Source organism: Muntiacus reevesi, chromosome 20, assembly GCF_963930625.1.
Source record: "Muntiacus reevesi chromosome 20, mMunRee1.1, whole genome shotgun sequence".
In the NCBI taxonomy this organism is placed as follows: Eukaryota; Metazoa; Chordata; class Mammalia; order Artiodactyla; family Cervidae; genus Muntiacus; species Muntiacus reevesi.
The window spans coordinates 46,324,581-46,337,224 of record NC_089268.1 but is presented as its reverse complement, the minus strand read 5'-3'; the positions used below and the strand labels follow the sequence as shown (position 1 = coordinate 46,337,224).

General features: G+C 40.5%; 1 protein-coding gene across 1 annotated transcript in view; it reads right to left on the bottom strand.

Moving 5' to 3' along the window:
* The window catches only part of LOC136151249 (uncharacterized), a 226,314-nt gene that overhangs the window by 171,819 nt on the left and 41,851 nt on the right, over positions 1-12,644 (bottom strand). The window contains 1 exon segment of the mRNA XM_065912192.1: positions 11,303-11,436. Coding sequence (XP_065768264.1) covers positions 11,303-11,436 — 134 coding nt within the window.

The window sequence follows — 12,644 nt, the reverse complement described above, 5'->3', positions numbered from 1 at the left end:
ATAATATTTGTCTTTTTTTGGTTGGCTTACTTAGGGTAAACATCTCTAGATCCATCCAGGTTGCTGCAGTTGCCATTGTTTCATTCTTTTCTATGGTTGAGTAATATTCCATTGTGCATATGTACTACATCTGTTTTATCTATTCCTCTGTCAGTGGGCATTTAAGCTGCTTCCATGTGTTGGCTATTGCTAATATTGTTGCAATAAATATTGGGGTATGTGTATCTTTTTAAATGATGGTTTTCTATGGATATATGCCCAGGAATTGGATTACTGGATAATATGGCAGCTTTAGTTTTAGTTTTCTGAGGAACCTCCATCCTCTTGGTGTGTGTGTATGGCACCATCAGCCTTTATAGATGAAGTAAATTTGGGATGAGGGTTGGGATACTTTGCACATCATGGAGTGATACAATAAAAGGAAATAATAAAGATAAAGAGAGGAATCAATTAAAGAGAAATTGAACGAATAATAAGCAAAACCAAGAAAAATAAAAAATTAGTTCTAGAAAAGATTATGAAGATAAGGAAAATGAGCAAAGTACTGGTTTAGAATGGTGTATGAAGAAAAGATGGACAAGGCTGAGCAACTAAGCAAAACTCAACCACGATGAAGAAAAGTGTTAATTGCTCAGTCGTGTCCGACTCGAGACCGGTGGACTGTAGCCCGCCAGGCTCCTCTGTCCATGGAATACTCCCAGCAAGAGTACAGGAGTGGGTAGCCATTTCCTTCTCCAAGGGATCTTCCTTAGCCAGGGATTGAACTTGGGTCTCCTGTATTGCAGGCAGATTCTTTACCATCTGAGCTACCAGGGAAGCCTTGTATAAAGAAAATAGGGAGTTTAAAAAGGAGGGGAGAGTGATAAGCTGCAATGAGGAAGGATGAGTTAGTTTTACCATCAGGGACACCTCTTCCCCTGCAAAATTGCTTTGCCTTTTTCTCTATATTTTACAATATAATATACACATTGAATCAAAATTACTTTCATCAAATTAGTCAATGCTTCCTATATGGAGTCATACTATTTAATTCAATATTTCTTAATTGTGGAGGGAGTGACATCCCCTGACACCATCACATCACCACCATCAAAGCACCATGAAAGCAGCATTTCAAACAATACTCTCCTGGTATTTTCATATCGATCACTCTGTCATCTCTTACACCGGCAAGGTTCTCTCCCTGAGGGACAATTAGTGTGGAAAGTGACCCTCTGTTAACAATGCGAGAAAGTCTGTTTACTTTCAAGCCCTGTCAAAATCATATTGCTATTATTGTTGTCGGTAAGTCGTGCCCCACTCTTTGCAACCCCATGAACTGTAGCCTGCCAGGCTCCTCTGTCCATGGGATTCCCCAGGCAAAAATATTGGAGTGGGTTGCCATTCTCTTCTCCAGAGGATCTTCCCCACTCAGGGATCAAACCCAGGTCTCCTGCATTGCAGGCAGATTATTTACCACTGAGCCACCAGCAAAGACCCCTGGAAGGTTGAAATCAGACAGTCCATCAGAAGACAGATGTCAGCAGCCTAAAGGGAAGATGTAATTCCCTTCTCTTACCTTGAACTTCTGAAAAGGTAACCCTAGGTATTAATATTCCAGACTGTTACTTAAGAGGGTACATGCAGGGCTTTAACCCATGGCTGCCACATTTGTGTATTCATATTCAGTCTTTCCACCTTAGAAATGTGTGGGAGATGGCTATTAGAGCCATTTGCTCTGCCTGGGGGCTAATTACTCTATTTGGTTCATTTTTGAAAATATTATGTTACATCCAAAGGCAAGAAAATTGATGGAGGCTTGTTTCAGGTTTGCTTATGTAATTTTGCACAGATTAAATTAGTTAATCAGAAATTATGCTGGCTAAAATAGATCTGTTGGTTTCTAAATCTACAGTGGAAAATTGCTTTTTAAAAAATAATTTAAATGGCATGCTATTTAAATATATTTTCATCAGTTCTCTCAAATGTGAGACTCGAGTTGTAATGACCCTAAAGGAAAGCCGTGGAGGAATGTAAGAATCCATGGATACAAGGGTTGGAAAGAGTATGTACCCGGGACCTCCTCCAGCAAAACGCTACGGTATCCACCTCAAAGAATGGAATGAAAGAAAATTTGAGGAGTTAAGGAAGGAGGCATCTGAGAATTCTGGGTGAAAAGTGAGAAAAGAATAACAGGCTTGCAGCTTCAGTTTCCTCACCTAAAACATGAGAATCATCACACCTGTCTCCCATGGTTATGTGCAAAATAGAAAAAGTATCAAAAATTCCTGACCCAATGCCTGGTACTCAATACAGTTAATTTCAGTATATTTTAAAAATTAATATCATTTAACACCATGGCCATGTTCATATTTCCTTGCTTATCCCCAAAACATGGACAGGGAGCTTGATGGGTTACATACAGTCCCAGACAGTCAGATACGATTGAGCAACTCAGCACGACCACACCCCAAAACATCCTTGGGGGAGATTTTGTGTTGGTTTTTCTTGAGAGAACTTATGAGTGAGCACTTATTATTAGGACGTATTAGTGAGCACGTATGAGTGAGAACTTAATAGTGAGCTATTAGTGAGCAAATTTTAAGACCCTAAAAATGAAAACTAACAATGAAAAATGAAAATAAATTCAAAATTTTTCTGAAAATATCCCACCATCTATAGCCAGGACTCAAAGATAGATTGAATGAATTAACTCTACCATGGAGGGGTGGGGGGAAGATCTCATAATTTTACCACTCCAGTGATAATTTTTAAAAACCAGTTCCCTCTGAGTGAAGGGTAATCAGGAACTCTTATACTGCTTTTACAACTTCCTATAAGTTAAATAGGAAAAGCTGCCTGGTATTTTAGAGGTGTGGTCTTCTCTCATTTACGATTAGTAGATTACAAATGTATGTGGAGAATTGGAATTCATGGTCTTAGCAAGATACTGTTTTTAAAGTCATAACCTCTCAAAACGGTGTATGAGAATTATATGTTATCATATATAAAATGCTTAGAACAATGCCTGGCACATGGTGAGTGCTATAGAAGTATTATCTAAAATTATAAGATGAAGAAAGGTCTTAAGTTAAATGTGAATAAAATCTCCCAGCGTATTTCTGTTAAATTTATCCTTTCTGACTCCTTCTCCAGAGATTATGAGTTACTAGGTCTATGTGGGTACCCAGGAATGTACATTCTAATTAGCACCTCAAGTATCCTAAGAGAGGTTGATGGACCACATTTAAACAACCAGTGACACTGGGTTTTATCTGAAAAGCAATGGAGATAGCAATAAAAGAGTCTTGGTGTGTCATAAAAATAAAACAGATATTAATAATATGAGAAAAGTTAATGGTCAGCCAAATAACAAGGAAGTCAATGGGCAGTCTTAGCAACTATGCTCCAATAAAAATGTTTTTAAAAGGGCAGTCTTGAGGGTCCATGTATATAGTGACCCATGAACCACATGAGTTTGAACTGCTCAGGTTCACTTACATGCAGATTCTTTTTTCAATAAATACATCCTACACCATCAAAGGTTGGTTGAATCCTAGGATATGAAATCAATGATGAAAAGGCCAGCTATAAATTTATCCATGAATTTTCCACTTCTTGGGGGTCCCCTAACCCTCACATGATTCAAGGGTCAACTGTACTAGGAAACAGGAATAGAGAGAAATATATAAAATACAATATTCTCTGTGTATGCAAACGAGGTAATATATTCCCTTTTAGATGGGGTCTCACAGCACAAACCTTTGAAAATTTAAGTAACCATAACAGGGTAAAAGGAAATCAACCCTGAACATTCATTGGAAGGACTGATGCTGAAGCTGAAGTTCCAATGCTTTGGCCACCTGATGTGAAGAACTGACTCATTGGAAAAGACTTTGATGCTGGGAAAGATTGAGGGCAGGAGGAGAAGGGGGCAACAGAGGATGAGATAGTTGGATGGCATCACTGACTCAATGGACATGAATTTGAGCAAAGTCTGGGAGATAGTGGAGGACAGGGAAGCCTGGGTGCTGCAGTCCATTGGGTCACAAAAGGTCAGACATGACTTAGAGACTGAACAACAACAGAGTGAAAGAGCAATGAAAAACTAATCACGTAAAAAATTAATATTTTTTCTTTCAAGAAACCATATAATGAGTTAATTTTATGAGCGAGGTTAGTTTTCAAGAAAATGTGATTTGTCATCTTGGAACTGAGAAGTTGGTTTCACAAAAAAAAAAAAAATATTGCAGGATTTATCCTTTTAACATTCATTTATATGGAAATTGCAAAGTAGAGTGCAATATCTTTCTGCAGAATATTGCTTCAAAATCAATTGATGATAGACAGATTCGTATTTCATTGACTAAACGTTTATAGATGTGGACATGTATAAGCAAGCAATGTGTGCTTGGTCATGTCTGACTCTTTGCGACCCCATGGACTATCTCTCTTTAGGCTCCTCTGTCCATGGAATTTTCCAGACAAGAATACTGGAGCAGTTTGCCACTTCCTTCTCCAGGGGATCTTCCCAACCCACGGACAGAACCCCTGACTCTTATGTCTCCTGCATTGGCAGGAAGATTCTTTACCAAGAGCACCACCTGGGAAGCCCATGGGCATGTATGAAAGAAAGTGAAAGTGAAAGTCGCTCAGTCGTGTCCAACTCTTTGTGGCCCCATGGACTTAGTCCTTGGAATTTTCCAGGCCAGAATACTGGAGTGGGTAGCCTTTCCCTTCTTCAGGGGATCTTCCCAACCCAGGGATCCAACCCAGGTCTCCCACATTGCAGACGGGTTCTTTACCAGCCGAGCCACAAGGGAAGTACAAGAATCATGGAGTGGGTAGCTTATCCCTTCTCCAGTGGATCTTCCTGACCCAGGAATCGAACCAGGGTCTCCTGCATCACAGGCAGATTCTTTACCAACTGAGCCATGAGGGAAGCCCATGGACATGTATAGGTACATGTAAAAATTATTTTTAGTTTTTCTATTAGTAATTAACTTAGGCTGTTTCATAGGAAATGCATTGTTTCTTTAAGTCTTTATTGAATTTGTTACACAGCTTCTGTACCTTGGCCATGAGGCAGGTGGGATTCTAACTCCCCAGCTACAACCTCTGCATTGGAAAGTGAAGTTCCAACTGCTGGACATCCAAAGAAGTCCAGTCCCCATATTCTTTCTTAACGTAGAAGAAATGAGATTTCCAAAGAAATTTCAAGGAAATGGCTCACTATTAAGTGATCTAAACAGGAAGCTGTGGAGAAGTCTTCATCACTAAATGAAAGAAATCACTCAAAATGGAAGCTAAATAAAAAGCCTGTCTTCTAAAGCAGTGTTGTTTCCAGGCAATACATAAAGCTTCTCAGCAATTTCACAGAAGCAACTGGCTTCCGTTGAGCCCTGTTTGTCTTTGCTCTAATTAGATCTGGTTTATAGATCATGTCCCTAACTCTGTCATCAAATCATTGAATGACCTTGGTAGTTTTTTGCAAATGCCTCAGTTTCTCTGCTTACAAAAGGAGGGTAGTAATCCTTGACACCTTTATACTTCACTGATGCATTTCACAGATTAATGAGTCATGAAAACTTTGAGGTGCTCTGATCAAAGGCACTGTATAACTACAAAGAATTATTATTTACTGTCGCTCCTTTTTATTTACCACTAATGAGCGCTGTGGTCAGCAAATGTATTAGAGGAAAAAAAAAATGCGAGGCAAAATTAAAGAAGGCTATTTCTCGCCATACTGAGATATAACTTTTGTTACTATTTATTGGTGTTATGCAGACATATTGAAAATGAGACCCCCTGCAGTCCAACTTCCTTTCTGAGAGGTTTTTGTAAATATACCCAACATACTGGATCTAAAGGCTTAAGCACCCTGGCATTTTCCTTGGATTTCTGCAAATTCTACATAGAACTCACATTTCGATGAACTTGGTAGATGGGACACAGCAACAAAAACGGTCTTACTAAGATCTTTTTCTCATATACCTTCTTTTTTTTTTTCATTTTAATGAATCTGTAGCAGTTTCACTGATATTTAAACTGACATTGATATGTCAGTCTCTCTCTCTCTCTCTCACACACACACACACATACACACACACACACACACACACACACACACACACACATACACACATTTAACCTTTCTATTCTTTGGAAATGAGATGATCTAAATTTCCACTTAGAGAAACCTGGAGTCAAATCATTGTTTTTGCTAGAAATATAAATTTATTTTCTGTTCCTTTTCAAACTGTATTCCCTGGTACCACTTTATACTCTAACAGATTGATTAAACACCCCAAGTGAGCCATCTAAATAGCAAAAAAATGGTACCTATTCAGCACATGTTTCAAAAGATTTTATCCTTTCAAAATTGATAAATGGCCCAGAATTTTTATGGTGCAAATGAGTGAAGTGAGCTCAAATGAGTGAAGGAAATCTCTAAATATTAGCCATAAAATAAGCAGTTTTATTTTAATTTGTTCCTCCTAAAAGTGCATGTCAAAATCTTCTTCCAGGAATATATTCTGAAGCACTTTGGGTCTCCAACAGACAAGAAGGAATACACCTTCTCAGAGCCTTGGCAGTCCACCCGTCTCTGAGCAGAGCTCTTTCCCAGCCCCAGGCTTCTTTCCCATCCAAAGCTCTATCCTAAAATAAACGAAGCACTCAGCCATTAGAGGCACTTCAGCCGAAACATTTCTGAAACAAGTACATTCTTCAGTACTCAGGGTAAATGAATTTTTCATGAGCTACGATCTATGTAGAAAAGTTTCATGAAAATCTAGCATCTTTTAAAGGAGATCTCTTCGGACTGACTTGTGTTCGCTCAAACTTCACATGTTTAAACTTTAATCCCCAGTGTGATTATAATCAGAAAAGGGACTTTGGGGGAATGATTAGATTTAGACTAGGTGGAGAGGGTAGGGGTCCCAAGATGGAATTAGTCTCCTTGCGAAAAATGACATTGGAGACCTTACTTCCTTCTCCTTTGCCTAGCATGTGTGGATACACCTAACAACACACCATTCAGGATCACCCACTACGTCCATTTAAACACATGACTTCTTTTATGTATCAGTTCACCACTCAAGTCACATTAAAAAGTACGAATAGGTCACAGTCTGGACAAATATATAAAATGAACAACTGCCAGGCACGTGGACACATCTCCTTAACCACAACTACATGCGTTGTTCAAATTATTCAGCCCTATTTCACACAGAGGTTCAAGGTCATATAAATATCAAAACCAAGGGTACGCCATGAGCTCTAATACAAGATCTGAAACTTTTCCCCACAGACAAGGCTGACTGGGGTGTTCAGGAAACTTCTGACACAGTGGGGGAGGGACACGGTGAGCTGAGAAGGGGCCATAGAACGTTTTCTCTGGCTCGGCCCCCTGCGATTTAATGAACACCTACTTTGTGCTGGATTCTTGCTAGACGTTCATCTCATCCTGCCAACAACGTACTAAAGCAGATCACACCGCCCTTGATGTACAGATGAGGGAACCGAGCTCAGGGAAGTCACATCACTTCTCTGCGATCCTGCACCTTTCAAGTGCCCCAGCATCCGCCTCTCGCCCAGAATTCTGACTCCAACGCTCTGCCTCCCGCCACCGTAGCGTCTGTCTAAGTGTTCTTCCAGCAGCGCATGTCTTTTCATTTGGTCATTTATTGTCAGTCTAGGTCACACTTCACACAATTTAAGACACATAGATTCGGAAAAGAAATAGAGAAGATCATAAAATTTGTTGTTAGAAGGGAATAGCGGTGACATCTGTGAAGCACTTAGATTCTCATGAATGTTTTTACTCTTTCCTGATACTGACATACTGTGAACATGCGACCTTGAGTTCTGCTCTCAACGAGCCCCCAGACCCTGGGCTGGAGCCTCCACACAGCACAGCAGGTGAGCTTTCTGCTCCTCAGCTTATCTGTCACAGGATGAGGACGTAAAAACCACCAGCTCCAAATCCTAAAGGAAACCGTGTGCTTCTTCTTTAAAGCATGATGGTAAGTTGAAAAACATACCATGGCACCACACGTACAAAAAAAAATGGAAATGTTGGATTGTCAATGTATCAGAAAATATATCTGAAAAACAATGGTTTTAAAAAGGCTTATAGCGCAGAGACAGTCTGCATTTGTTTTCACCTCAGTGACTTCTGAGAGTCCTGTCTTGATAAAGATGCAAAGTATTATCAAAATAGTCACAAATTTCTCAAGATCAATGCCCAGTAGTGGGATTGCTGGATCGTTCTGCTTTTAGTTTTTTAAGGAACTTCCATACTGTTCTCTAGGGCTTCCCTGGTGGCTCAGCGGTAAAGAATCCACCTGCAATGCAGGAGGTACAGGAGATGCAGGTTTGATCGCTGGGTGGGGAAGATCCCCTGGAGAAGGAAATGGCAACCCACTTCAGTATTCTTGCCTGGAGAATCCCATGAACAGAGGAGCCTGGAGGGTTGCAGTCCACGGGGTTGCACAGAGTCGAACACGACTGAACTGACTTAGACCAGCACGTACTGTTCTCCGTAGAGGCTGTAGCAATTTGCATTCCCACCAACAGTGCAAGATGGTTCCCTCTCCTCCATGCCCTCTCTGGCATGTATTGTTTGTAGATCCTTTGATGACAGCCATTCTGACCAATACCTTTGCTGGAGTTTTGATTCGTATTTCTCTTATAATTGGTGATGTTGAGCATCTTTTCATGTGCCTCTTGACCATCTCTCTGTCTTCTTTTTGAAGTTGTCAAAGAGAAAAATGCCACATATTACTGCGTATATGTGCAATCTAGAAAAATGGTACAGAAGAAGCTATTTGCAAGGCAGGAATAGAGAGGAAGATGTACTGAACGGACACATGGACACATGGGGGCAAGGGGGCCTGGGATGAATCGGGAGATTGGGATTGACATCTATACACCGCCATGTGTAAAAGAGACAGATAGCCAGTGGGAAGCTGCTGCATAACACGGGGAGCTCACGGAGCTCTGTGATGACCTAGAGGGTGGGTGAGGCGGAGGGGTGAGGGGTAAGTCCAAGAGGGAGGGGACTTAGGTATACTTGGGGTTGATTCACTTTGTTGTGCAACAGAAACTAATACTACATTGTAAAGCAATTATGCTCCAATTAAAAAAACCCATGAAGACGCATAACCCAGCTCACGGGGTCCCCTACCCTTGCAGCCGTATTTCTCGCCTGTTGCTACCATAACAAATTATCTCAAGTTCTGGGGCTTCAAACAGCAGAAATGTCAGCTTCACAGTTGTGATACGAGAGGTCTGATCAAGGTGCTCTTGGGGCTGGCTCCTTTGTGAAGCTCTAGGGAACAATCCACGCTGAGCCTCTCTCCTGCCTGCGGTGACTGCCGCAGTCGGTGCTTCTTTCCTGTAGATGCATCACTCCATTCTGCCCCTGTCTTCACCTTGCTTCCCTCCCACATGGGGCTGTGGCTCAAATTCTCAAATCCCTCTCTTCTTTCTCTTTTAAGGACACTAGTCATTGGATTTAGGGCTTAATCATTTAAATTCATCTAAATTGATCATCTAAGTTGATCATTTTAATCATCTAAATGTATGCTTTCAAGTTGTGGTACTGGAGAAGACTCTTAAGAGTCCCTTGGACTGCAAGGAGATCCAACCAGTCCATCCTAAAGGAAATCAATCCTGAATATTCATTGGAAGGACTGATGCTGAAGCTCTAAGGTTTTGGTCACCTGATGCAAAGAATTGACTCACTGGAAAAGACCCTGCTGCTGGGAAAGGTTGAAGGCAAAAGGAGAAGGGGCTGACAGAGGATGAGATGCTTAAAGAGCATCACCAACTTGATGGACATGAGTTTGAGCAAGCGTTGGGAAGTAATGGAGAATAGAGGAGACTGGCAGGCTGCAGTCCACAGTGTCACAGAGTCAGACAGTTCTTAGCGACTGAACAACAACAACATATAAATTCAGGATGATTTCTTCTGGAGATCCTCAGTTTATTAATTACATTGCAGAGACCCTACTTCCAAACAAGATCACTGTCACAGCTACCAGGATTAAGCAGTTCAGGAGAACACAGTTCAATCCACTGCAGGCATAGTGCCCGTGCATTGCTTCCCAGGTAGCACTGGTGGTAAAGAACCTCCCTGAAAATGCAGGAGACCTAAGAGATGTGAGTTCGATCCCTGGGTCAGGAAGATCCCCTGGAGGAGGGCATGATAACGCACTTTAGTATTCTCGCCTGGAGAATCCCATGGACAGAGGAGCCTGGCAGGCTACAGTCCCTCAGCTCGCAAAGAGTCGGACACAACCGAGCGACTGAGCACTCAAGCATGTACTTGCTAATTAGGATCATTTACCCGAGAAAACTCAGAATAGTTACAACCTAATGTGCCCAGGGTATTCATATCTAAGAGGCACAAATGAAGAAAATAAACTATGTTATGAAAGAAAATAAACTCTCCACATTAGAGAATACCTCCCCAAACTAAGCTATTTCTCCTCTATTCTAAAGTGGAAAATATTTCCACTTGTAACCTGTTATTTTGAAAGACATCATTGAGAACAGGTTTTTTTTTTCTTTACTTGATGATAGACTTTTGTTCCATTTCAACCTGAATCTACTTACCTTTCACAAAAACTACACACACACACACACACACATGCCCCTAGACTTGGGGGATTCTTTCCTTTTTATTGGAGATGGATAAGGTGACTACACAGAAGAAATACTTTTCCTCTCCTTCGTGAACCTGAACATATGATACTACACCACACAAAAGTAGAAACTGCAGGTGTGGGAAACAGAAAGGATATTTCTGAAGTCAACACGATCCGCAGGCTAAAGATTGTGTGGCATTAGTCACAACATTGCACAAGTTAAGTCCCTTAATGGTGACTTCATAAATAAGAGATAATTCACATATTTATATGGTGCTTATGCAAATGAGCCCAAGTAGTTCTTAATTTTCTTCAAATAAGTTTGTGCTGGTTTCAGGTTTTCTTACAGGTACTTCATCACATGCTAGAAATGATCTCCCTAACATGAAATTTTAAAAAGTGAAGTGAAACTAAATTGTGCAAGGGCTTGGATTGATGTTGATATGATAGTGTAAGCTCTGCGTGATAAAATATATTATGAAAGACAGAGGGAAAGACTCAGACAGTCATGGAGCAAGTCAGGAAGTGGTGCATTGGTAACTAAAACCAGGAGACGATGTGCAGGATTGATATTTCAACTGTTATTTCAAAAAGTGAGCTTATTCTACATTTCTTGATTTAGATTTAGTGCTGACCTGTTCCAATGAAGGACTTCCTGGCAGAATTACGTTTTTCTGAGTGTTTCTTTCGGTCTCCTCACTGTCAGCAGAGATGGCTTCACTATCCTTTTTGTAGTGTTCAAGATTCTTTCTGGAACTCACCGGGTCTTCAGAACTCAAAGTCCCCTCCACGACGCTCTCATCTGTTGACCACAAGAAGATCTCGTGAACTCCGCTTGAACTTTGTCACTTTATCTTAACAAGTGTTACTATAATGGCTTCCCCAGTGTCTCAGCAGTAAAACAATCTACCTGCAATGCAGGAGACATTGGTTTGATCCCTGGGTCGGGAAAATCCCCTGGAGGAGGGCATGGCAACCCACTCCAGTATTCTTGCCTGGAGAATCCCCATGGACAGAGGAGCCTGGTGGGCTATAGTCCATGGGATTGCAAAGAGTCAGACATGACTAAGTCACTAACACACATGGGTGCTAAAAGAGCATATTTATGATAACTTTCAGATCAGCTAATTTATAGATGTGTAAGTGTAATTACAAAAAAATTATTAATCATCATGGCTATTTAATTATTTTATAGGTCATAGACTCAAAATTCTGTTGAATATGCTGCCTTTGTCTAAAAAACTTGAAATCAATGATAATTGGAACAATGATTTTAAAATATACATTGCAGGGCATCTATAATATAACTTCTCCAATAAAAAGGATCTCATATTCAATAGATTATGACATCTATTACACAAGAATCAGAATAGGCCACTATGGTTTGTCAAATCATGTAGTAGAATTTATAAGCATTAAATCAAAGTGAGCAACTGTTTTACATTAGCTACTCCCAAGATACATTTTTGTATTACATGCATATAAGAAATAGTAAACTTAGGTGGTCTTAGATTCTTCTGTATATGCTCTTGTGGTATAATAGAGAACTCAAGGACTATTTTATTCTTTTACAAGGATAAAGCACCAAGGTCATGTCATCACCAAAAATAATAATAGTAGAAAAATATGGTTCTTGGAAGAGGGTTAAAGGGTCATTAAGTGGATGTCCTACCACTGGGTAGAACTGAATTTAAACATTATGCCAAGTTGGATGACGACCTTAGTCACTGAATTAGAACATACATACATACCTCAAACATGTTCCCCTTCCCCTAGATGGCAAATACAATGTCTGGAGCCCCATGGTGAAATATGATCTTTTGGGTTGCAAATGACTCTGAATAATATTTGTCACTGTCATTATCTCAAAAACCTCAAGGAACAACTTCACTAATTGATCATAGAGAATTCTATTATCAACTTGTGGCAAGGTCGTGTCTGCTCAGTCATGTCCAACTCTCTGGGGCCCCGTGGACTAGTAGCCCACCAGGCTCCTCTGTTTATGGGATT